We start from the raw sequence: 23,696 nt of genomic DNA on the forward strand, positions 1-23,696 counted from the left end.
CTTCTTCACCAAGGACGAGCTCCCTGACCTAGTCACCCACAGCCTGAAGGAGCTCGCTATCCCGGGCGCAAGTGCTTCGGGGGAGCCTAAGACGAATCCCCTCCTAGAGGGCCTCCGCTAGACCTCCCGCCATTTCCCTCTGTTACAAGCCGTCCAACAGCTGATCGACCTGGAATGGAGTGCACCAGAGTCCACATTCAAAGAGGGACGAGCTATGGCAGCCATGTACCCCCTGGACCCGGCGGCCAAAGACCTTCTGACATGCCCAAAAGTGGATGCCATGGTCTGCACGGTCTCGAAGCGCACTACTATCCCAGTGGAGGGAGGAGCAGCGCTCAAAGATGCTCATGACCGGCATCTGGAATCCATCCTTACAGTCCTTTGACGTCACCGCTATGTCCCTACAAATAGCGGCCTGCTGCACTGTAGTGACACGTGCCTGCCTCTTTCAGACCAGGAGCAACACCCCTGGGGAAGCCATGGAACCAGCAATATCATTCATTGTGGACGCTGCTTCCGATCTGGTGTGCACAGCGGCCAGAGGAGTGTCATCAGCTGTGGCTGCCAGGAGACAACTCTGGCTCCGAAGCTGGTCGGCCAACGCATCTTCCAAAACGCGTCTCACAAGGATGCCCTTCAAAGGATCCCTCCTGTTTGGCAGCGAACTAGAGAAATTAGCCGACAAATGGGGCGAGTCCCCAGTGCCGTGCCTGCCGGAAGATAAAATGAAGAGAAACCAGCGACCCTTCCCCCGGTCCTCCAGGGACAGAGGTTCACAGCGCTTCAATCCATACAGAAGCAACTATCAAGCGCCCCGCCCTACGGGCAGGAACCAGTCCTTTCGGAACAAGCACAACAAGAGGGGAACCAGCTCGGGTCCAGGCCCCAGCCGCAATCCACAATGAGATTCAGCCGACCCGTCCAAGGGAAGAAGCCATAGTGGGCAGACTAGCCCTCTTCTACCACAGATGGGACGAGATAACTTAGGACAAGTGGGTCCTAGCCATTATTCGAGAGGGGTACTACCTGGATTTCCTACGAACCCCTCCGGAGAAGTTCATGGAATCCCCCTGTCACGACCTCTCCAAGAGGGTGGCAGTGGAAGCTACACTGATCAGACTACTGGCCCTCGAGGCCATAACCCCAGTGCCTCCACAAGAAGTAAATACTGGGTATTATTCCATTTATTTTATCGTCCCCAAGAAAGAGGGGACGTTCAGGCCCATCCTGGACCTCAAGTCTGTCAACCGCCACCTGAGGATTCCCCGCTTCCGCATGGAAACCCTACGCGCAGTAATAAGGGCAATACAACCGGGAGAGTTTCTCACATCCCTGGATCTTTCGGAGGCCTACTTACACATCCCAATTCATCAGGAACACCAGCACTTCCTACGCTTCAAAATCCTGGACCGTCACTACCAGTTCCGGGCACTACCCTTCGGGATAGCCACAGCACCCCGTACGCTCACCAAGATCATAGTGGTGGTGGCGGCAACACTGAGGAAGGAAGGAATCCTCGTACACCCTTACCTAGACGATTGGCTGATCAGGGCAAAATCCCCAGAGGAAAGCCACCAAGCAACCAACAGTCAAAACTCTACTGGAGAGCCTAGGATGGGTGGTCAACTCAAACAAAAGTTGTCTGCAGCCCTCACAGTCTCTAGAATACCTAAGAATCCGATTCAACACCAAAGAAGACAAGGTCAGCCTGACTCCCACAAGGAGATCAAAACTGAGGAACCGGTTACAAATCCTGCTGAGCGAACCTCTCCCCACAGCAAGGGATTACCTGCAAGTCCTCGGGCTGATGGCATCCACCATGGGCGCGAGCTCACATGAGACCCCTACAGCACTCGCTTCTATCGCGATGGAATCCGCTGTCTCAGAACTACGCCATACGTCTACCACTCCCGGGCAGAGTCCGGACCCAGCTACGATGGTGGCTGCAGGTCAGCCACCTGAGCCAGGGAACAAGACTATCCTCACCAACCTGGACCCTGCTCACCACAGACGCCAGCCTACGAGGATGGGGAGCACACTGCGAGGAGCTAACTGCCCAAGGGCAGTGGAACGCAGAAGAGTTGGGATGGAACATCAACTGTCTAGAAGCACGGGCAGTCAGTCTAGCCTGCCTACGGTTAGTTCACAGACTCCGAGACAAAGCGGTCAGAGTAATGTCGGACAACGCCACAACAGTGGCCTACATCAACCGCCAGGGGGGAACCAGAAGCCAACAGGTGTCTCTGGAAATAGACCACCCTAATGTCGTTGGCGGAAGTAAATCTCCAGGAGATCTAGGCCGTCCACATCGCCAGGAAAGACAACACCACGGTGGACTACCTTAGCAGAGAAAGTCTAGACCCAGGAGAATGGAAGCTGTCGACTGCAGCATTCCAAATGATAGTGAACCGGTGGGGAACATCAGATATGGACCTCCTGGCAAACCAGTCCAACGCCCAAGTACCCAGTACTTCAGCCGCAGGCAGGGATCGATGCCCTGGTACAGACATGGCCACAGGGGACTCTTTTATATGCCTTCCCGCCGTGGCCCCTATTGGGCGCAATCATTCACAAGATACAGCTACACAGGGGACTAGTACTTCTGGTGGCCCCAAACTGGCCAAGAAGACCGTGGTAGCAGACATGAGAAGATTACTGGCAGGGACCCCCTTGCCACTGCCTCCACACAGAGACCTGCTTCAACAAGGACCGAGGATCCAGCTCAATTCTCTCTTACGGCCTGGCCATTGAGAGGGCTCGCTTGAGAAAGAGCAGATACTCGGGGGGGTGCTGTAATCGACACCCTACTCAGAGCACATCTTTAACGTATATAAGGATTTGGAGAGTATTCGAAGCCTGGTGCAAAGACCACAACATCATACCACGCTCAATTAAAGTTTTCGTAATCCTGGAATTCCTGCAGAACGGGCTACAGAAGGGTCTGTCCCTCAGCTCCATCAAGGTACAGGTGGCTGCATTGTCATGCTACGGCCCCAAGAGCAAGGGCGACAGCATAGCTTCTCACCCGGACGTTTCACGCTTCCTGAAAGGAGTCAAACACATCCGCCCACCACTAAAGTGGCCGGTACCTCTTTGGAATCTCAACCTGGTCCTGAATTTTCTAGCAGGAACCTCATTCAGACCCCTCCGAGGTCTGTCCTTTCGCCTGTTAACGTTAAAGACAGCATTCCTGCTGGCAGTTTGTTCAGCCCGCCACATTTCAGAACTGCAAGCACTGTCCTGCCGTGAGCTGTTCCTCAGGCTCACCCCTGGAACCATCCAGCTACGCACGGTCCCTTCGTTCCTTCCCAAAGTGGTGTCACGCTTCCATCTTAACCAAACCATCTCGCTACCATTGCCAGATGAGTCAAAGAATTCAGAAGATGCTCGTAGTCTACGCCACCTCAACATCGGCAGACTCCTACCCAGATACCTGGAAATGTCGGAACCCGTACGAAAAACGGACCACCTATTCGTCCTCCACAGCGGGAAGAGACAAGGGGAAGCGGCCTCGCGGGCAACCATAGCCCTATGGATCAAGGAAGTCATAAAGGCGGCCTACGTAGAAGCAGGCAAGCCACCGTCTCTACAGATCAAGGCCAATTCTACCAGAGCACAGGCAGTGTCCTGGGCAGAAACCAGAATGCTGTCACCCGCCAAGATTTGCAGGGTGACGACATGGTCCTCCATCCACACCTCCTCCAGATTCTACCGCCTGGATGTTCAGGCTCGGGAGGACACGGCATTTGCAAGGGCAGTACTAAGTGGGTCACGGGCAGCCTCCCACCCGGTTCAGGAGTAGCTTTTATACATCCCATTGGTCCTGAGTCCATCTGCTACATACTAGGAAATGGAGAAATTACTTACCTGATAATTTCATTTTCCTTAGTGTAGGCAGATGTACTCAGTATCCCGCCCTTGACTGCCATTACTTATGGAATTTCAAATGATACAAGGGTAAGCCATGCTTTCCTTCACTTTGGACACCCATCCTACCAGGTGTTGATGCTTTCCGGTTGAGGGCACTGGCGGTCTCCAGCTATAGCCAAGTCACCCAGATCAAGTTATAAAGTTTAACCAAATTATGAAGTTATTCAGGTTAATAAAATTAGTCAGTCACATATATATCCACAATGCTTTTCAAGGAGAATACTGAAGAGCTGCACTTCCTGCAGGGGTATATGTACTAGGGGCTAACATCAGATTGAAATCTGATCCGTCTCTAACTGCTATCAGGAGTACACTATACCCATTGGTCCTGAGTCCATCTGTCTACACTAAGGAAAACGAAATTCAGGTAAGTAATTTCTCCATTGTTTCGACGATGTGTGCGTATCTCATGAACAGAAGGTAGGCACAACTGCATATATGTAGGCGGTCACCTATATGCATGCCTTAAACTCTCTCAAAGTACAAGTTGTGAGGTTATCCTGTTACAGGGATAATATGCACTATACTTCTCTGGCATGTCACTCAGGTGTAGTAAGGTTTTTCAGAGGAGTGATGCCAATTAGGCATGGTGTTCCACCTTGAAATTTAAATTTGATGTTGATGGCCTTGCCTAAGCCCTCTTTTGATCCAATTAGGAAGGTGTCCTTGAAGGATCTTATTATTATTATTATTATTATTATTATTATTAAAGGCTTTTATATACCGACTTTCTTGATACAGATCAAATCAACTCAGTTTACATCGAAACAAGTAGTAACTATAACCAACCAAAACTAGAGATAATTTGAAAGGAGGATAAAGTTACATTATAACAAGGAAGTGTTAACTTGGAATAGGAAATAAGAAGGGGCACGAAGAAAGAGTATAATATACAGTGGAGTATATGAGGGAAGCAGGGAGCAGTCCTCATGATAATTTATAAACGTCCTCATAATAATTTATATACATGATTTAGCACTTTGTTTATATGCATAATTGCTAGAACAGTTTTAAGTCAGGCTGTTGGACTGGTGTCTGGGAAGGCTCGGCAGAACAGCCATGTCTTTAATTTCTTTTTAAAAGTTAGTAGACAAGATTCCTGCCTAAGGTCCGGATTCCTGCCTAAGGTCCGGAGGTCTTATGGTCAGGATGGTCTTTTTTTGTGGCTGTTCGGCGAGGTGCATTTCAGAGTAATAGGCTTTGTTGTGTAGGGACCCCTTCCTTCAGTTTTCAGAGAATTGGGGTTTCTATTTATACAGTATCTTTTTTTTTTTTTTTTGCCAAAGGTGATTTATCTTCCATTTGAACCAATCCATAGAGTTGCCTGATTTTAGGAAAACTGATATTCCTCCTCTCCCCATTCTAAAGAGCTTCATGTCTTGATTATTCATAGAATCCTCCTGAGATATTTGAAAGTCTCAAATGAATTTTGTAAGTCAGAAATGAAAATTGGTTCTTACCTGCTAATTTTCGTTCCTCTTATACCACAGATCATTCCAGAAAAGTGGTTGTGTATCCCTACCCAGCAGGTGGAGTCAGAGAACAATTAGAACTTTGGGCACTGCTACATAATGAGTGCCACCTGCAGTCACTCAGTATTGACCTGTACCCAAGTCCATGCTAACAGAACTAAATAACGAAGGGTAGCACCCAACCAAATTTCCGGATTACACTTCGCCACTGGCAAAAACCAGACCGAACCACTGCTAAAAACTGCCCCATGCTCATGTCTGCAAAAAAGGAGCTTCAACAATAAAAAAAACCCCAAAACTTCAGCAGGTCCTGACCAAGACAGTCTTTCGGTATCTGAAGTAAAGGGGTGGGCGTCTAGACTGATCTGTGGTATTACAGGAACGAAAATTAGCAGGTAACCAATTTTCATTTCCTGAACATACCCAGATCAGTCCAGAAAAGTGGGATGTACCCAAGCCACCCTACACTGGGCAGGAACCCGACAGACCCGCATGAAGCACACACTCCTCGAAGGGCGGTTCATCAGAAGCCTTAACGTCCAATAGGTAATGTTTCGAAAAGTGTGAATAGACCACACTGCCAGCCTACAGATCTCCTGAGGCGACAATAACTGACACTCTGCCCAGGAGGTAGCCTGAGCCCTAGTGAATGAGCTCTGAGACCCAAAGGCACCTGATGCCCTCGGGTTATGTATGCTGTGCAAATGGCTTCCTTAATCCACCGAGATATGGTTGCCTTTGACGCTTTGTCCCCCTTCTTTGGGCCACCAAAGAGAACGAACAAATGATCAGAACATCTGAAGTCATTGGTAACCACCAGATAATGCAATAAGGCGCGCCGCACATCCAAAAGATGAAGGTCTCTGTTCTGAAAAGACTCCCAGGACCAGTTAGGGAACCCCGGAAGCACCACAGTTTGATTGACGTGAAAGGCTGAAACTACCTTAGGCAAAGAACGGAACCATATGTAACGATACCCGATCGTCGTAAATCCGACAGCGCCTGCAACTCTGAGATCCGACAGGCCGAGCAAATGGCCCCCAAAAACACCTTTTTCAAAGTCAGATCTTTCAGGGAAACTCCACAAAGAGGCTCGAAAGGAGCGCCACATAGACCTCGCAGGACTAAATTCAGACTCCAATCCGGACACAGCGAACAGATGGGAGGGCGTAAATGTTTGACCCCCTTAAGAAACCGAGCAATATCCGGATGCGCTGCCAGCGAACAGCCATCAAAGTTTCCCCGCAAGGCACCTAGAGCTGCAACTTGTACACGAAGGGAATTGAATGCCAAGCCCTTAGCGAGGCCTTGTTGCAGAAAGTCAAGCACCCGAGGGACATGCACCGCTAAAGGGTCGCAGGAACGCTGATGACATCACGTCTCAAAAAGCTTCCAAACTCTCACATATGCCATAGAGGTGGCTGGACGTCTCGCCTGTAGGAGGATGGAAATGGCTTGTTCTGAATAACCCCTCAAGCGTAAACGTCGCCTCTCAAAAGCCAAGCCGCAAGAGAGAAGCGATCCTCCCGATCCGAAAATATGGGCCCCTGACGGAGCAGATGCGTTAGATGAGCCAGCTGAAGTGAACCCTCTAGAGCCAAGCGTACCAGATCCACGGACGACGTGGCCACTCTGGCGCCACCAGAATCACCCTTTCCGGGTGCTGCTCTATACGACGGAGAAGCCGGCCTATGAGGGGCCAGGGCGGGAAGGCATACAGAAGAATCCCCGTGGGCCAAGAACCCACGAGAGCATCTATGCCCACCGAGCCCTGTTCTCGGCGACGGCAGAAAAAACTGTTTGTTGCGTTTTGCCTGCTTTGCCATCAGATCCAGCTGAAGAGTTCCCCCATCTGGCGTAAATGAGATTCCACGCCACCATTGTCGCATTGTCAGAGAAGATTCGCACCATTCTGCTCTGGATCCAGGGAAGAAACGCCCGCAGGGCCAGACGTACAGCCCTGGTCTCGAGCTGGTTTATGGACCAGGATCTTTCCATCGCCAACCAGAGCCCTTGGTCGGACCTGTCTGCACACCGCCCCCCAACCTGAGAGGTTGGCATCAGTGGAGATTATCAGCCAATTTGGAGTGTGCAAATCCACCCCTGTTCCAGATAGTCCAGTGCCAGCCACCATGACAGACTGGCTCTGGATTCTGGAAGTAGAGGCATTGGTAGATGGAATTGCTCTGACACCGGGCTCCAGCGAGACAAAAGTGCATGCTGTAAAGGTCTTAAGTGAGTGAACGCCCAAGGAACCAAGCCCAAGCTTGAAGCCATGGAGCCCAGGACCTGAAGATGATGCCACACTGTGGGATTGTTCCTTCGAAGAAGGGAATGTATTTGTTCCTGCAACTTCCCTATTCAGTCCGCTGCTAGAAACACTTTGCCCAGCAAGGTATCGAATTGTGCTCCGAGATAAATCAATTTCTGAGTGGGTTCCAAGTGACTCTTCTGCACATTGATTACCCAACCTAGGGATCGCAATGTGAACATCACCATGTGCACTGATCTCTTGCAGTCCTAACAAGACTTCATGTGAATCAACCAGCCGTCCAGGTACGGGTGGACCAAGATTCCCTCCTGACAAAAGAAGGCCGCCACCACCACAATCACCTTGGTGAACGTGCGAGGAGCTGTTGCGAGACTAAATGGGAGGTCTCGAAATTGGAAGTGTCGTCCCAAGACCTTGAACTGCAGAAACCTTTGGTGATTCAGCTGGATCAGAATGTGTAAATACGCCTCCGTGAGGTCCAGAGAAGCGAGAAACTCCCCTTTTCGAACCGCGGCCATCAATGTCCTCAGGGTTTCCATACGAAAGCGAGGAACCCGAAGGCAACGGTTCACCTTCTGCAGATCGAGGATGGGCCGAAACGTGCCCTCCTTCTTGGGAACCACAAACGGGCCGATTCAGTAAAGTCCGCAGGAGAGCGAGCAAACACCCGCTCTCCCGGCACGCTCACAGGCCACTTGCCTGTGCGCGCGATTCTGTATTTAAATGAGGCCCGGCAGTAGAAACAGGCAAAAGGAGGCACTAAGGACACTAGCGCGTTCCTAGCGCCTCCTTTTGGCCCGGAGCGGTGGCTGTCAGCGGGTTTGACAGCTGACGCTCAATTTTGTCGGCGTCAGTTCTCGAGCCCGCTGACAGCCACGGGCTCGGAAACCGGACGTCAGTAAAATTGAGCGTCCGGTTTCGGGCCGACTTAATATTTTTTTCTTTTTTTTTTTTTTACCCTTTGGGACCTCCGACTTAATATCGCCATGATATTAAGTCGGAGGGTGCACAGAAAAGCAGTTTTTACTGCTTTTTTGTGCACTTTCCTGGTGCCCGAAGAAATTAGCGCCTACCTTTGGGTAGGCGCTAATTTCTGAAAGCAAAATGTGCGGCTTGGCTGCACATTTTGTTTTCTGAATCGTGCGGGAATACCTAATAGGGCCCTCAACATGCATTTGCATGTTGAGGGCACTTAAAGGTTTGGCGGGTTGGACGCTCGTTTTCGGCCCCTTACTGAATAAAGGGTAAGGGAAAACGCGCGTCCAATGGCCCGATAGTACACTGAGTACCGACCTTGTCCCTGTTGAGCCTCGGAACTGGGACAATAGCTTTGAGCTCATGAAGTCATTGTAGAGTCACCCGGACCGCCTCTCACTTGACACTTGAGGCCACTCGGGACTCCAAAAAAACCTCCCAGACTGGGCGCGAGAACTCCAGTACATATACCCATCTTTGATCACTTCTAAGACCCAGCAGTCTGATGTAATTCTTGCCCATTCTGTGTAAAAGTTGGATAATCTGCCTCCGACAGCTTCGACAGAATGGGTGCTCATGGCTTCATTGGGGGTTTTTATTACTTCCTGCACCAAGATGTCCCGAATCTCTTCCGGGCCAGCGACCCCCTTGAAAGGACTTCTGGCGCCCCAAAGCAGGTTTAGAAGCAGGAGGTGCGAAGTATCTACCTGCTCTGAAGCGGCGAGAGTCCCGAAACCTAGCTCGAGGAGGGAAGACTTTCTTAGAAGATCTTTTATCTTCCGGCAACCGATTGCCGTTGGATTCGACAAGCAGCTTTACCAGCTGATCCAGATCCTCCCCAAACAGGAGCTTGCCCTTAAAGGGTAGATTACAAAGCTGGGACTTGGAGGACAAATCCGCCGCCCAATTTCGCAGCCAGAGGAGATGCGCGCTGATACCAAGGACACCATACCTCTCGCCGAGGTCCTCACCAGATCATACAAAGCATCTGCAACATAAGCGATGCCTGCTTCTAGGCGGGCGAACTGCAGAGCCCCACTGTCGCCCGTACTGGCCCCGGCAGCCGACTCCTGGACCCAACACAGACAGGCCCTCTGCATGAGGCTAGCGCAAACTGCCGCCCAAAGGCTTAGGTCGGCACCCTTGAATGCTCGCTTCAACTGGATCTCCAGCTTGCGGTCCTGCATATCCTTAAGGGCAGCCGCCCCATAACTGGGATAGTGTTCTTCTTCATGACTGCTGAGACTGCGGTGTCCACCTTTGGAATCTTCAGTAAATCTAAAACATCAGACGATAACGGGTACAGTTTCGCCATAGCTCTGCCCACCTTCAAGCTGGAATCCGGAGTCTCCCACTCCCAGGTCACTAGTTTGCGAATCTTCTTAGGCAGAGGAAAAGATGTTGTGGGACCCCTAATGCTGACAAGGACTGGATTGATGCCCTCATTGTCAGACTCTTTTAAGAAACCTTAAGTCCCAGAACTTCAAGGACCTGGGGAATAAGAGGTCTTAACTCATCCCGCTTGAACAAACGCACCATGCTGGGGTCATCCCCCTCCGCAGGAGGGTCATCGGGCTCATCTGGATCATCAGTATCCACATCAGCCGGATCCGGGTCTGCCGCCCCTACTACCCCAGAAGCCAGCGTCGCCCCAGATCTCGCATACCCTGGGGAGAGTCCCCTATGGGGTGAGCCTGATCAGGGAGGCGCTGATGATGGTCTGTACCCTCACCTCTTTTTCTCAGGCGGGTCCGAACCTACCCCCAGGAGACCGGGCCACTTTACCACCGAGCGTTTCCTTGCCAGGAAAGCCTGGTGTATAAGGAGGACAAATTCTGGGGAAAACTCCGGGTCCCCCTCCCCCATTGGAGAGTCGGCTGGGGTGATATCATCCGTTCCCCAGTGAGGTCTTCCCTCACTCGGGCTAAAACAGGCGGAGAATCCTCTTCCCGCGAAGCTGAAGGCGATACAGACGTTCCTTCCCCGAGGGAGGAGGCAAGAAGCCCTGAAGAGCCCTCTAACCCCGGGGAACACTCTGCGCATAAGGAGGCCACATATAACGCCTGGCCGCATGACCAACACGTGCGGCAGGCCTGCGATTCTGTTTTTGGACCCATCCGCAGCAGTGCGCCGATAGTCTAAAGTGAAATAGAAAAGGGCGCGAATAAAAAAAAGAAACGCTCGGAGCTGCAACGCGGAGAAAATTTCAGGCAGGACCAGAAAAACAAACTTTTCATGCTGTGGGCTAAAAGACTACCGGCTGAGGAGAAAATAAATAAATAAATAAATAAAAATGCATCAGGCAATATGTATCACTAACCAGTGCTTAATATGTAAAAGAAAAAATACACTCTAAAAAGAGTGGGGCAAAAGCACTTGCACAAAAAAGCTTATATATTATAAAAATAAAAAAATCTATTTATTGCAAAAAATCCTATAATCATATATATGTATCAGACAAAAAACTCACATGTCAAGTAGAAAGAACTACATGGCACTCAATTTAAAATGCAACTCAAAATTAACCAACACATTTGTTTCTTGCAATGTTACATTCATTCAATGTGTTAACAAAAAGAACTGAAGGGGAGAAATACCTTGTAACAATTGTTGCCATAACTCTGAATACAACAACCAATTAATGTTGCATATATACTCAGTATGTTAACACAAAAGACTAGAGAAACTGAAGACAGATTTCCTCCTAGGTAAATTATTACAATATCTCGAGTGCAGTGTTACAATAATACATACATTTATTTATAGTTTTGTTTTTTTTATTTATAGTTTTTATATACCGGGAGTTCCTGTATACAATACATATCACTCCGGTTCACAGTTAACAGAAGAACTACTGCCGGGGGGCAGTTTACATAGAACAGTTTACATGGAACAGTTTACATTGAACAAGACTTGAAACAAGTAAAAAAACACTAGATCTAAATAAATAGGTAAAAACCAAAAACTAAGCTCAACTTTAAGTAAATAAATAAGGCGATTAATAGACTAGATTAAATAAAGGCAGAGAAACCATACATTAAAACCAAAGGACAGGGTTTTTTAAATCTTCTAGTTCTTAGCTCTCAGGGAATGCTTGCAGGAAGAGCCAAGTCTTGAGTTTCGCTTTAAAGGTAGTATGGCACGGCTCAAGGCGGAGGTCTGGTGGTAGAGAATTCCAGAGAGACGGGCCCGCAGTTGATAGAGCGCGTTTTCTCAGGGAGGATTTTGCAGGCTGGGTAATCAATCACATTCTCAACTTGTTGACAATAAGAGCTAAAAGAAATATTCTCTTGGGTAAGTCATTACAATGTCCCATTCATTATCAATGTGTTAACAATATGAACTAAAACAAGGTGTTCCTCTTGGGGAAAAGCTGTTGCGATATCCCACTAGAAAAAGGTGTTCCTCGACAAGGCCCTTGTTTTGCAAAACTGGCTTCCTCAGGGGAAAAGAACAATTAAACTGGACACCCAAAATTGCTTATCAAGTTTCCCCTATGCCACAGCAGGGGAAACCTAAAGATCTACCTGAGATTAGAGAGCCTGTAGGTTTAGTAAACCACTTGGAATTAAACACTATCTGTAAAAGATATACAAATCATGCTCACAGTACTTAATACAACGTCCTTGCGATCAAACTTCTGTTAGAAGAAAGATGAACTCACTAGTAGGAAAAAAACAACGCTGAGACTTCTTACGCTTTGATAAATCCCCTCTTTGTTGCCAGAGGATGTGGTTAGTGCAGTTAGTGTAGCTGGGTTCAAAAAAGATTTGGATAAGTTCTTGGAGGGGAAATCCATTAATGGCTATTAATCAATTTTACTTAGGGAATAGCCACTGCTATTAATTGTATCACTAGCATGGGATCTTCTTAGTGTTTGGGTAATTGCCAGGTTCTTGTGGCCTGGTTTTGGCCTCTGTTGGAAACAGGATGCTGGGCTTGATGGACCCTTGGTCTGACCCAGCATGGCAATTTCTTATGTTCTTAAAGAGTGAATTTAAACGCGTTCACAAAGCGACACGAACGTGCTCACCCTAGAAGCCTTCCTTCCGTAGTTTACCGGCTCCTAGGGCATCGAAAACCAACTTGGTCTTCTTTACATGCGTTTTCCAAATATTTTGGGCTGGATGTCTGTGCTCCTGCTGCTGCAAGAATAGAAGAAAGTGTACTGTGAGTGGGTCTTTTTGGTTTGCACTCAGTTTATGGAAGCTTGGCTGCATCCCCCAGGTGTCTGGACTGATCTGGGGGATGATAAGGAAGGGAAAACTGATTCTTAACTGTTAATTTTCTTTTCTTGAATAGTAAGACATGTCCAGAATCCCACCCTCTGTTTTCTGCAGACTGCTTTTCGATGTATGCATATATATTCAAATTATCATTGGTATTCAGTTCCTTTCATGGAAGGGCTTTCATGTTTTCTCGTTGGCGTTTGCCGATAGCTTTATTTTCCCCTCCTCATTTATAAGGTGTTAAGTCTGTTTTAGCTGGGTTACAGATTATACTGAGTAGCTGCAGATGGAACTGTAATTTGAGCACCAACAGTGCAGAAAATCTTTTCTTCTGTCTCCATCTGCTGAAGGGGAGAAAAACCCAATTGTTTGGACTGGTCTGTGGGACTCAAGGAAAGAAAATTAGTGGATAAGAACCAATTTTCCTGTTGATGATCCCTCTTACTCTTATGCCTCAAAACTCCTTTCCTCATTTGATCAACTCTGCTCTAACACTTCTCCTCTCAAGCCTTGACCTGTTCTTTCCTCCTTCTCGCAAACCATCATCTGATAACTTTCTCACTAAACCACCCTCCCCCACAGCCTCGTCCAGTCACCACTAACATCTTCAGAATCTGCAAGCTGTCAGCCTTGTATCCTCTCCAATACTGTTTAATCTCTCTTCCTCCACTACATTGTCTGACTTGACAAAACAGTTTCTTCTTACAGAAGTATATGCTTCTCTGCTTTAGACACTCTTGTCCTTGCCCTTTCCCAACCCCAGCATCAGTTCTCTCCTAGAATTCACTTCCTGTGCCCATTCTGCAGAACGTCTCTGGCTAAAATCCCATGCCAATACAGACTTCATTTCAAATTCATGCAGGCCTTCCCATCTGCTATTGCACTTGCAAACAAAACTACTACATCCATCTGAAATTCCCTTCTCAAACTTATTTTGTCTTGCTACCCACTCTTCACTATCTGCACAGACTGACTATTTCCATGACAAAATTCACAAAATTAGTCTCAAGTTCTCAGCAAGATCACCTCTACCTCACTTTCTCCCACTTCTCCTGCTGGCCTCCACTATTCTGTCCTTTTCTGAAGTCACAGTGGAGGAAACTGCCCATTTTCTCCGCTCCTTCAAACTCACTACTTGTTCTTCTGATTCCATTCCCACATGATTCCTCAGCTCTGTATCCACTACAGTCATCCCTTCCATCTATCACATTCTTAATCTATCACTTTCCATTACTACTGTTCCTTCTGCCTTCAAACATACTGTGATGACCTCCACTCCTTTAAAAAAAAAAAAAAAATCCTCACTGGACCTACCTATCCTGCTAGCTATTGTCCCATCTCCCTCCTCCCTTTTGCCTCCAAACTATTTGAATGTGATGTTCATTGCCAATCTTGACTTTTTCATCTCAAGTCATTCTTGATCTACTTAAGTCTGGTTTTCACCATGCCTTAGAAACAGCCCTTGCCAGAGTTTCCAATGACCTGTTTATGGCTAAACCTAAAGACCTTTACTCTGTCTTTTTCCTCCTTGACCTGTCTGATGTGTTTGACACTGTTGATCACCACCTACTCCTTGATACTCTGTTCTGTCTTGGTTCTCTTCTTACCTCTCCTATCGCACTTTTATTGTTTCCTCTAGTGGATCTTCCTTTGCTGCCACCCCACTATCTAATGGTGTGCCTCTTGGGCCCTCTTCTCTCTGTATATGAATTTATTTTGTGCTCTGACTTCCTCTCATGACTTTCCAAACTATTTTTGTTCTGATGATTCCCAGATTTAGCTCTCTTCACAAGAAATTTCATCAGGAATCCAGTCCCAGGTCTTAGCCTGCTTGTCTGATGCTGCTGCCTGGCTATACCACCACCACCTTAAACTCAACATGGCCAAGACAGAGCTCCTTATCTTCCCCTCCCCAAGTACATTATCACTCTTCCTCCTTTTTCATTTTCTGTGGATGAAACTGTAATCCTCCCACTCCCCTCAGCCATAACCTTGTCATCGGTTATTTAGTTTTTCGGATAGTAGAAGGACTAGGGGGCACTCCATGAAGTTAGCATGGGGCACATTTAAAACTAATCGGAGAAAGTTCTTTTTCACTCAATGCACAATTAAACTCTGGAATTTATTGTCAGGGAATTTATAGTTGGGTTTAAAAAAGGTTTGGATAGGTTCTTGGAGCAGAAGAGCATTACCTGCTATTAATCAAGTTGACTTAGAAAATAGCTACTGCTATTACTAGCATCAGTAACATGGGATATAATTAGTTTTTGGGTACTTGCCAGATACTTGTAGCCTGGATTTGCCACTGTTGGAAACAGGATGCTGGGCTTGATGGACCCTTGGACCGACCCAGTATGGCACGTTCTTATGTTCTTATCTTAAACAACACTCTCTCCTTCTCTACACGTATCCAAAACACTGCTAAAATGTGCTGTTTCTTTTTTTTTTTTTTTTTTTTTATCACCACCAAAATCTGTCCCTTCCTTTCTGAACACACTACCAGAACCCTTATCCATTCTCTCATCACCTTTTGCTTAGACTATTGCAACCTGCTCCTCCAGGTCTCCCAGTGAGCCACCTCTTTCCATTACAATCTATCCAGAATTAAGCTGTGCGAATTATTTCGCCAAAGTTGCTACACCATATTACCCTTCTTCTCAGTTCACTACATTGGCTCCCTATCTGTTCCCTCATACAATACAAGCTCCTCTTACCTCGAGCCTTCACTCCACAGCTTCTCGCTATCTTTTTTCTCTACACCTCTCCTTGCCCACTCAGATTATCAAGCTAATCACTTCTATCTATGCCTTTCTCCTCTTTCAGTGCTTTTCACCTGGTTGTACCATATGCTTCCTGAGCTGGTGTGTCATGATTTCTCTTTCCTGCCTTATTTAAACTCATCTGAAACGCATCTTTTTTAAGCTGCTTTTAATTATTAATCGCTGATTTGTCCCACTTAAGGCCTCATTAACTTTTAACACTGTCTTAATAAATTAAATTCCCCAAGTTTCTTTTGCCTTATTTTTTTTCTTGATTAGATTGTAAGCTGTACTGAGCAGAGACTGTCTCTTTATATGCCTTTTTTGTACAATGTGTTAAGTAGTAGTGTATTCAATTAAATTGCTCAGTATTGTCATCTTGCCCAGTGGAATGGTAGTTTTAACTCTAAAGGCTTTTTGTTTAAATAGAAAATGATACAAAAGAGAAATGTGTAAATGCCTTGTAAATAACTTGTCTTGCAAGGGATACTTTTTGCATAATTACACTTCACAAGTTTGCGCTGAGGGGAATCTCTGACCTCATTGTACTCGACCCATTTGCAGAAACCACTTTTAAATGTTTTTTTTTACAGAAACTACATCTACTTGTACACTATGTAACAAAAAAAAAAATTGCAAAACTTCTATTATACATCTTAAGTTAATTTTGTTTCAGTTAAAACTAAGTAGAAAAAACATTTGTGGTGATAAAATTAAACAGATTTATTTATTTATTTTTAGTTTTTATATACCGATGTTCCTGTATAATATACATATCACACCGGTTTACAAGGAAATAGAACTGACGCCTCTATGGGAGGTTTATATTGAAACAAAATAACATATAACATAAAGGGGCATAAAGGAACTTAGAGGAGGTTACAGAGAATAAACATGTCTAGTTAAATTGCGATAACGAACTAATCAGAAACCTAGGTGGTGGTGGGTCTATGTGAAAGGTTGTTTCTATGTGAATTATACAAGTCTTGAAGGGATGTTGTGTAAAGGCTCCAGCATAGTCTAGAAGTACACGGTTTTTAAAATTTACAGAAATATAAAACTTGACTCTTCATGTTTGGCATTAATTGCACAAGGGCAGTAAGATACTGTGGTAGTGCTTTCTGGGTGCTAGAAGTCGTCACCAGGTATGGAAATAAGCAGTAGTAAAAAATGTTTAGAAGCCAGGGAAAACGTTTTTTTTTTCTTGTTAATGTGCTTGTTTGGCTTTTTTATTTTGCTTATTTTTAGTTTATAATTTTTTTTCCTTTTTTTAGGTTTTCTGAATTTTAGGCACCAGGTACCAAATGTTAGGTGCCCAGATGTCTTGACTCCTAGAATTTTTCCAGCCCTGGGTATCATACAGTAAAGTTCCAGCTGCACATAGTAGTATTAAACTAGCATTCTGTATACATTTATAAACTAGATCAGCATTTCAGATTCTTCAGAGGTTTCCTGTTTATTACAAAAATACAGACTGTCTGTATGTGGAAGGTGTTGAAGGAATTGAGGTGGGGATTGTATTCGGCTGTGCAGCATACCTGAACTGCTTCTAGACCTGATATGCCATGGCTCTAAATTTCCACTTTGATATTGTGGCTGATGGGATGACATTTACAAATAGTTTTCTCACCTTCTAAATTAACTTTTGCTTGCTTCTGAAGGAATTTGCAGGCGAAGACACCTCTGACCTGTTTTTGGAAGAAAGAGAAACAGCCCTTCGACAAGCACAGGAGGAGAAACATAAACTTCAGATGTCTGTCCCTGGCATCCTTAATCCACATGAAATTCCTGAAGAAATGTGTGATTAAAAATCATAAACCAAGTTATGCAGTTTTCTTCTGAACAGCTGCGTTGGGTGTTTGAGAATACTTGGATATTTGTTGACCAAAATGATGCCAATTTGTAAATTATAATGTCACCTAGTGGCCCTCTTTTTCTTATTATGCGTTTTTGTATAAGAAATTTTCTGTGAAATATCCTTCCATTGTTAAGGTTATGTTTTGGTCATCTTTATTTAGATTTGCATGAAGTTAAGAATTAAGGCATTTTTTAAAATATTACTTCATGCCCATTTTGTGGCTAATGGGAGAGGAAAAACAAATGGAATTTGAACATATATTTGTAAAATTTGAAAAGAAAACTTTTTCTTGTAACAATAGAATAATTTTTAATTAGGTGAGCATTTTCTTTCTAGTCTGTACTCCAGCCTAGAAGGAAAAGCAATGAATAAAACAAATTGAGTTAATTGTCCAGAAGAAAAGTGCTGCATTGCCTGAACTCTTACATTTTTGGACTCCATGGTGAGGTTAGACTACATGTATTTCAAGTTGACTGGCAAGTTAGCAGCTGGATCATGTGCATATCATCCCATTGTAAAGCAACTTCAGCAAGTATGGGAACACAGTACAGTTAGTTATTTTTACACAGTTCTTTTTGTTTTGTGTGTGTGTGCTGTCGCTTCGTCGACAACAGCTTTTTGTTTTCCTCAATGAGGAGTGTTGCTCATTTGTGAGCCTTCATTAACGAGAAGTGAAATGGTTAAAAATATTTATCCTGTTAGAATAGGCTGCATCTTTTTAACAACTCATAAAAACTCTGGCTTTTGAGATGACTTGTACTAATTTACATTGTTTACCATGCTGTAGTGCTTTAAGAACACTACTTAAAAGCAAAATAAACTTGGTTTACATTTATTTTTCTTTTCTTGGCTTATTCTTTAATCAAAGCTCTATTCTAAATGCTTCATGATCAAAATTCACAAAAGTGAAAAAGACAAACATGAATTGTTAATCCTTTAGCTGCACTGAAAAGTTGATACCATGCAATAGTTGCATACAGCAGTTAATCTGAAACAATTTGCACTAAAATCTTTTTATACAAATTACATATAATTCAAAAGTGTTCAGAAACCATATAATTTTATTCCAAAACTTGTGACTTATGCTGCATAATCGGATGTGTGAACATTGTAAATACAATTTTGTGTCTATAATTTTTTGATTTACTTCCAAAATTTCCTGCGATAAAGTAAATTAGTGCAATAGGAAATATATATTGGGGGTGCAAACTAGTAGTTGAATCTTTACTTGTCTTTATTTAATTTTTTTCCCCTGATGGGAGAGCAAGCTTTTTGTCTTTTATATGTCCCTACATTATTCTGTCTTCTCCTTTTTGCCTTGATTTAATTGTGACCCCTCTGTTCTGCAGTTTTTAAGATTCTCTGCTGTTTGCGTGACACAAAAGTGCAACATATTTCTTGCAGTTTTGAAAGAAAATAAGATTGTACAGTGTGATTTCCTTTGATATGAAATTTAAATAGTTACTTTTTGTATTGTGCATGTATTAATTTTCAAGTGCAAATTAAAATTTGGTAAGCCAGATTCCAAAATGTAACTCTAATTGTTTAAAAAAAATGTTCTAATTGTTGAAGTGTACTGGAAAGTATTTGAGAGCATTGGTTTAGGAATTATATATTGTCTGTCAATTTACAGAATATGCCGTTTTAAATAAGTGTTTCTGTTAAACCTGCCAGACCAAAATGTATTTCTTCAGATTTCAATATATTTTTACACAGTGTCTGTGTGGATTTAAAATCTTTCTCTACTGCATTACCATATTTCTTGTACACTCACAAAAGTAAAAACTGATCCATTGTTTGGCTGCAAAATCAAGTTAGTGCCACAACTTTTTTACATGGCATAATACAAGAAGATATATATAGTTTGGATATACAGTATTAGAGCATTTACTGATTTTTAGATTCTACTATTCATAGGTGAAGAGTTTGACAGCTTGCTTCTGGGGAAGGTGTATGGTCAGCATTTTAATAAACAGGAAAGCTTTATTGTTGCAGTATCATGTCAGGCCAACTTTGTGGGTAGTCTTCTGTTCATTGGATCAGGCATGTCACAAAGGTGATGCTGTTAAGGTTGGGTAGCATGACAGCTTCTGTAGGGGCAACTCCTCATGTAGCTGAAGTGCTTAACTTTTCTGTAAAAATTTCCATGTCAGCCCTTGAACAGTAAGGGGAGAAGTTGTGCCCAGTTTCCCTGATAAAGGTAGGGAACATTAGAGGAATGAAGAGGGGAAAATGTGCTTTTTATGGTTTCTCTGAGGACAAGCAGGATGGTAGTCCCTCATACATGGTGACATCGTAAGATGAAGCCTGGCACGGAACTTTGATCTTAAAGAAATCTAGGACTTTCAAACGCCCTACTGAGCATGTGCAGCTGTAGTCATCACCCTGCCCCCTAGGCAGAGTCCCTCAGTTTCTGTTTTTCCTCGGAGCCATATGGTCGCAGGAGCCATGTGTCTCACGGTGTTCAGCTTTGCTCTCTCCTCAGTTTTTGTAGTGATTTTTTTTCTAGAGCTGCAGCTGTTTTCTTTCCTTTACCTTACAGTAGTTTGTTTTTTTTTCTTTCCTCTGCTAGCCACATGGCAGGCCTTAGTTGCTGTGCAGTCTGGCAGAGTCTATTGTTTTGTTCTCCGAGGACAGCAGGGTGTTAGACCTCACGAAACCCATGCATCCTCCCCTGAGAGTTGGTTTCTCCATGTATTAGCTATATTATGGACTGAGGGACTCTCCCTAGGGGGCAGGAAATGACAACAGCTGCACATGCTCAGTAGGGCATTTTGAAAGCTCTAAATTCTTTGAGATCAAAGTTCTATGCCGGGTTCCCATCTGAGGATGTCACCATGTGTGAGGACTAACATCCTGCTGTCCTCAGAGAACACCTATTACAGGTAAGCAACTCTGCTTTCTCTAACATAAAATTCATGAAGAAAGATTAAGCAAAGATATACTTTTTTGTGCAGTAAGTTTTGACTTAGTGTTTCAAGTTACAATTCAGTTATAGCATTTCTAGATTAATATCCATTATCCAACTTACAGCATTTGTTTTGACTTTTTAAGATGCCCAGTTGTCTCCCAACAGATACACATTGATGTACAGGTGACCATTGGTGTGCTGATGAGGCCTAGAGATATATCAGGAAGAGGACCAGGGACTTCATCTCCTCAAAATGGTGTTGATGCAATGTACTGTTGGCCTACTTTGGTAGTTTTCTCTTCAGACAAAAAAAAGTATTGCTTTAAAATGGCTATGCTTTTTATAGTACTATATATTACTAATATTCTTATGAACAATCAGTTTTGACTTAAGACAGTTTTCAGGAACCAGTTGTCTTGAGTCCAAAGACTTCCTATATTACTAAATGGAAAAGGAAGTACTTATTTTCAAAAGCTGTTTGCCTTAGACACCGAGTAGGAATATAACCATTTTGAAAATGGATGCTGTTAGGAACATAGATTTCATTTAAAGTTGTAACAGTATTTCTCCCAGGACAAGCAGGATGGTAGTCCTCACATATGTGTGACATCTTCAGATGGAGCCCTGTCACGGAATACTTTGTCAAAGTTTCAAGACCTTTGACTGGCACACTGAGCATGCCCAGCATGCCACTAACCTTGTGTCCACACGGGGTCCCCCTTAAGAACATAAGAACATGCCATACTGGGTCAGACCAAGGGTCCATCAAGCCCAGCATCCTGTTTGCAACGGTGGCCAATCCAAGCCATAAGAACCTGGCAAGTACCCAAAAACTGTCTATCCATGTTACTGTTGCTAGTAATAGCAGTGGCTATTTTCTAAGTCAATTAATAGCAGGTAATGGACTTCTACAAGATCTTATCCAATCCTTTTTTAAACACCGCTACACTAACTGCACTAACCACATCTCTGACAACAAATTCCAGAGTTTAATTGTGCATTGAGTGAAAAAGAACTTTCTCAGATTAGTTTTAAATGTGCTATATGCTAATTTCATGGAGTGCCCCATAGTCTTTCTATTATCCGAAAGAGTAAATAACCAATTCACATTTACCTGTTCTAGACCTCTCATGATTTTAAACACCTCTATCATATCCCCCCTCAGCCATCTCTTCTCCAAGCTGAACCGTCCTAAACTCTTCAGCCTTTCCTCATAGGGAAGCTGTTCCATCCCCTTTTATCATTTTGGTTGCCCTTCTCTGTACTTTCTCCATCGCACCTATATCTTTTTTGAGATGCGGCGACCAGAATTGTACACAGTATTCAAGGTGCGGTCTAACCATGGAGCGATACAGAGGCATTATGACATTTTCAGTTTTATTCACCATTCCCTTTCTAATAATTCCCAACATTCTGTTTGCTTTTTTGACTGCCGCAGCACACCGAACAGACGATTTCAATGTGTTATCTACTATGACGCCTAGATCTCTTTCTTGGGTTGGTAGCTCCTAATAAGGAACCTAACATTTCCTGTCGTGTAGCCAGATGGACTCAGAACAAATGGGTATAGTGTGCTTGTGCTAGCAGTTGGAGACGGATCTGACGTCAGCACGGGTACATATACCCCCACAGGAAGTGAAGCTCTTCAGTAATTTCCGTCTCCAAAGCAGTTTGGAGAGCCTGCACGCTCGCTGAGCGTGTTTCCAATCTACTTCTACTTTTCTACTTCTATTACTAAAATCTTTACAGGAACATCAAGCCCCGCGCTCCTGCGGTGATACCACTGGTCCCTCCCCCAGTTGAGCTTCCCGGGGTGAGTTTTGTGCTCCCTCGGAGGTTTAGGCCTCGGTCCGGTGGCCGAATCGTGGCAAGGACCAAGCCTGCAGGCTAAGAGGCGCCTCGGTCCCGGCGTGGACCTGGGAGGCAGCGGGTGCATTCCTCAAGCTCGGTGGTGACGGTACTTCCCCTCTCCCCCGCAGCCGGGGACCACCCGGGTTCTAGCCGAGAAGCGCCGAGGATCAGGTAAGGCGCACAACTTTTACTTTTGGTCTCCGAAGTCGAGGATCGGCGGCGTTGCCTGTATGTGGCATGCCGCGGTGGTCGCCATTTTGTTGGCCCGGTTCAGGTATTGAGCGCCCATGATAGGCGCCTGTATTGACGTATATTGCTGACCGCATATTATTGAGCGCATATTCTGTTTAGTGCATATTGCTGACCGCATATTATTGAGCGCATATTCTGCTTAGTGTATATTGCTGACTGCATATTATTGAGCGCATATTGTGTTAAGCGTATATTGCTGACTGCATATTATTGAGCGCATATTCTGTTTAGCGTATATTGCTGACTGCATATTATTGAGCGCATATTGTGTTAAGCGTATATAGCTGCCGCTTCGCATTGAGCGCATATTGTTGAGCGCATTTTTGTTGTGCGCATATTGTATTGAGCGCATATTGCTGCCACATTTTATTTTAGCGCAATGGACCAATCGAATGCCCCGGTGTCCCAGGTGGCGGCGCCTCCTGATTCCGGCGTGAAAGCTCACGGCCTCTGCTCAGCATGCCAGCTCAGAGCCATGCACCAGCGAGGAGCCAGACTCCCTTTGTGCCCAATGTGAGGAGGCAGTGGGAGCCTCGGGCCAGGACCAGTCTCAACCAAGGTTTGTGGATAGTTCTCCAGGGGCCACCCCGGATCTCGCAGGCAGTCTCGAACAGCTGGGACTCCCGTCAGTCTCACCACCAAGAGAAGATTAAAACTTCAGACGCGTCTCCGGTCCTTGATGGGAGCCAGTCGACCCACAGCTTGGGATTACCTGCAGGTTCTCGGTCTCATGGCATCCACCCTGGAAGTGGTACCCTGGGCGAGGGCCCAGATGAGACCTCTACAACGCTCCCTGCTCTCTCGATGGAGCCCCCGCTTCCGACATTACTCTATGCATCTGCCTCTACCAGCCAGAGTGCGGACTCAGCTACGGTGGTGGTTGCAGTCCAACCACACGAGCAGGGGGTCCAAGATGTCCTCCCCCACGTGGACTCTGCTCACCACAGATGCCAGCCTGAGCGGATGGGGTGCACACTGCGAAGAACTCACAGCCCTCGGGGGTGGAACATCAACCGACTAGAGGCACGGGCAGTCCAGTTAGCCTGCCTGAAATTTGTTCACAGACTGAGGAACAGAGCAGTCAGAGTAATGTCAGACAACGCCACCACGGTGGCATACATCAACCGACAGGGCAGAACCAGAAGCCAACAGGTGTCCCTCGAGATAGCCCTGCTGATGGCTTGGGC

General features: G+C 45.3%; 1 protein-coding gene across 4 annotated transcripts in view; it reads left to right on the plus strand.

The window, feature by feature from the left end:
* Nucleotides 1–19,213, plus strand: part of XPO1 (exportin 1) — a 321,445-nt gene extending 302,232 nt beyond the window's left edge. For all 4 annotated transcript variants that reach the window (XM_029593698.1, XM_029593697.1, XM_029593699.1 and 1 more), the window contains one exon: nucleotides 17,299–19,213. In XM_029593698.1, coding sequence (XP_029449558.1) covers nucleotides 17,299–17,445 — 147 coding nt within the window. In that variant the 3' untranslated portion in view covers nucleotides 17,446–19,213. The remainder of the gene's footprint in view (nucleotides 1–17,298) is intronic.
* The last annotated feature ends 4,483 nt before the right edge of the window (nucleotides 19,214–23,696 follow it).

Source organism: Rhinatrema bivittatum, chromosome 3, assembly GCF_901001135.1.
Source record: "Rhinatrema bivittatum chromosome 3, aRhiBiv1.1, whole genome shotgun sequence".
NCBI lineage: Eukaryota > Metazoa > Chordata > Amphibia > Gymnophiona > Rhinatrematidae > Rhinatrema > Rhinatrema bivittatum.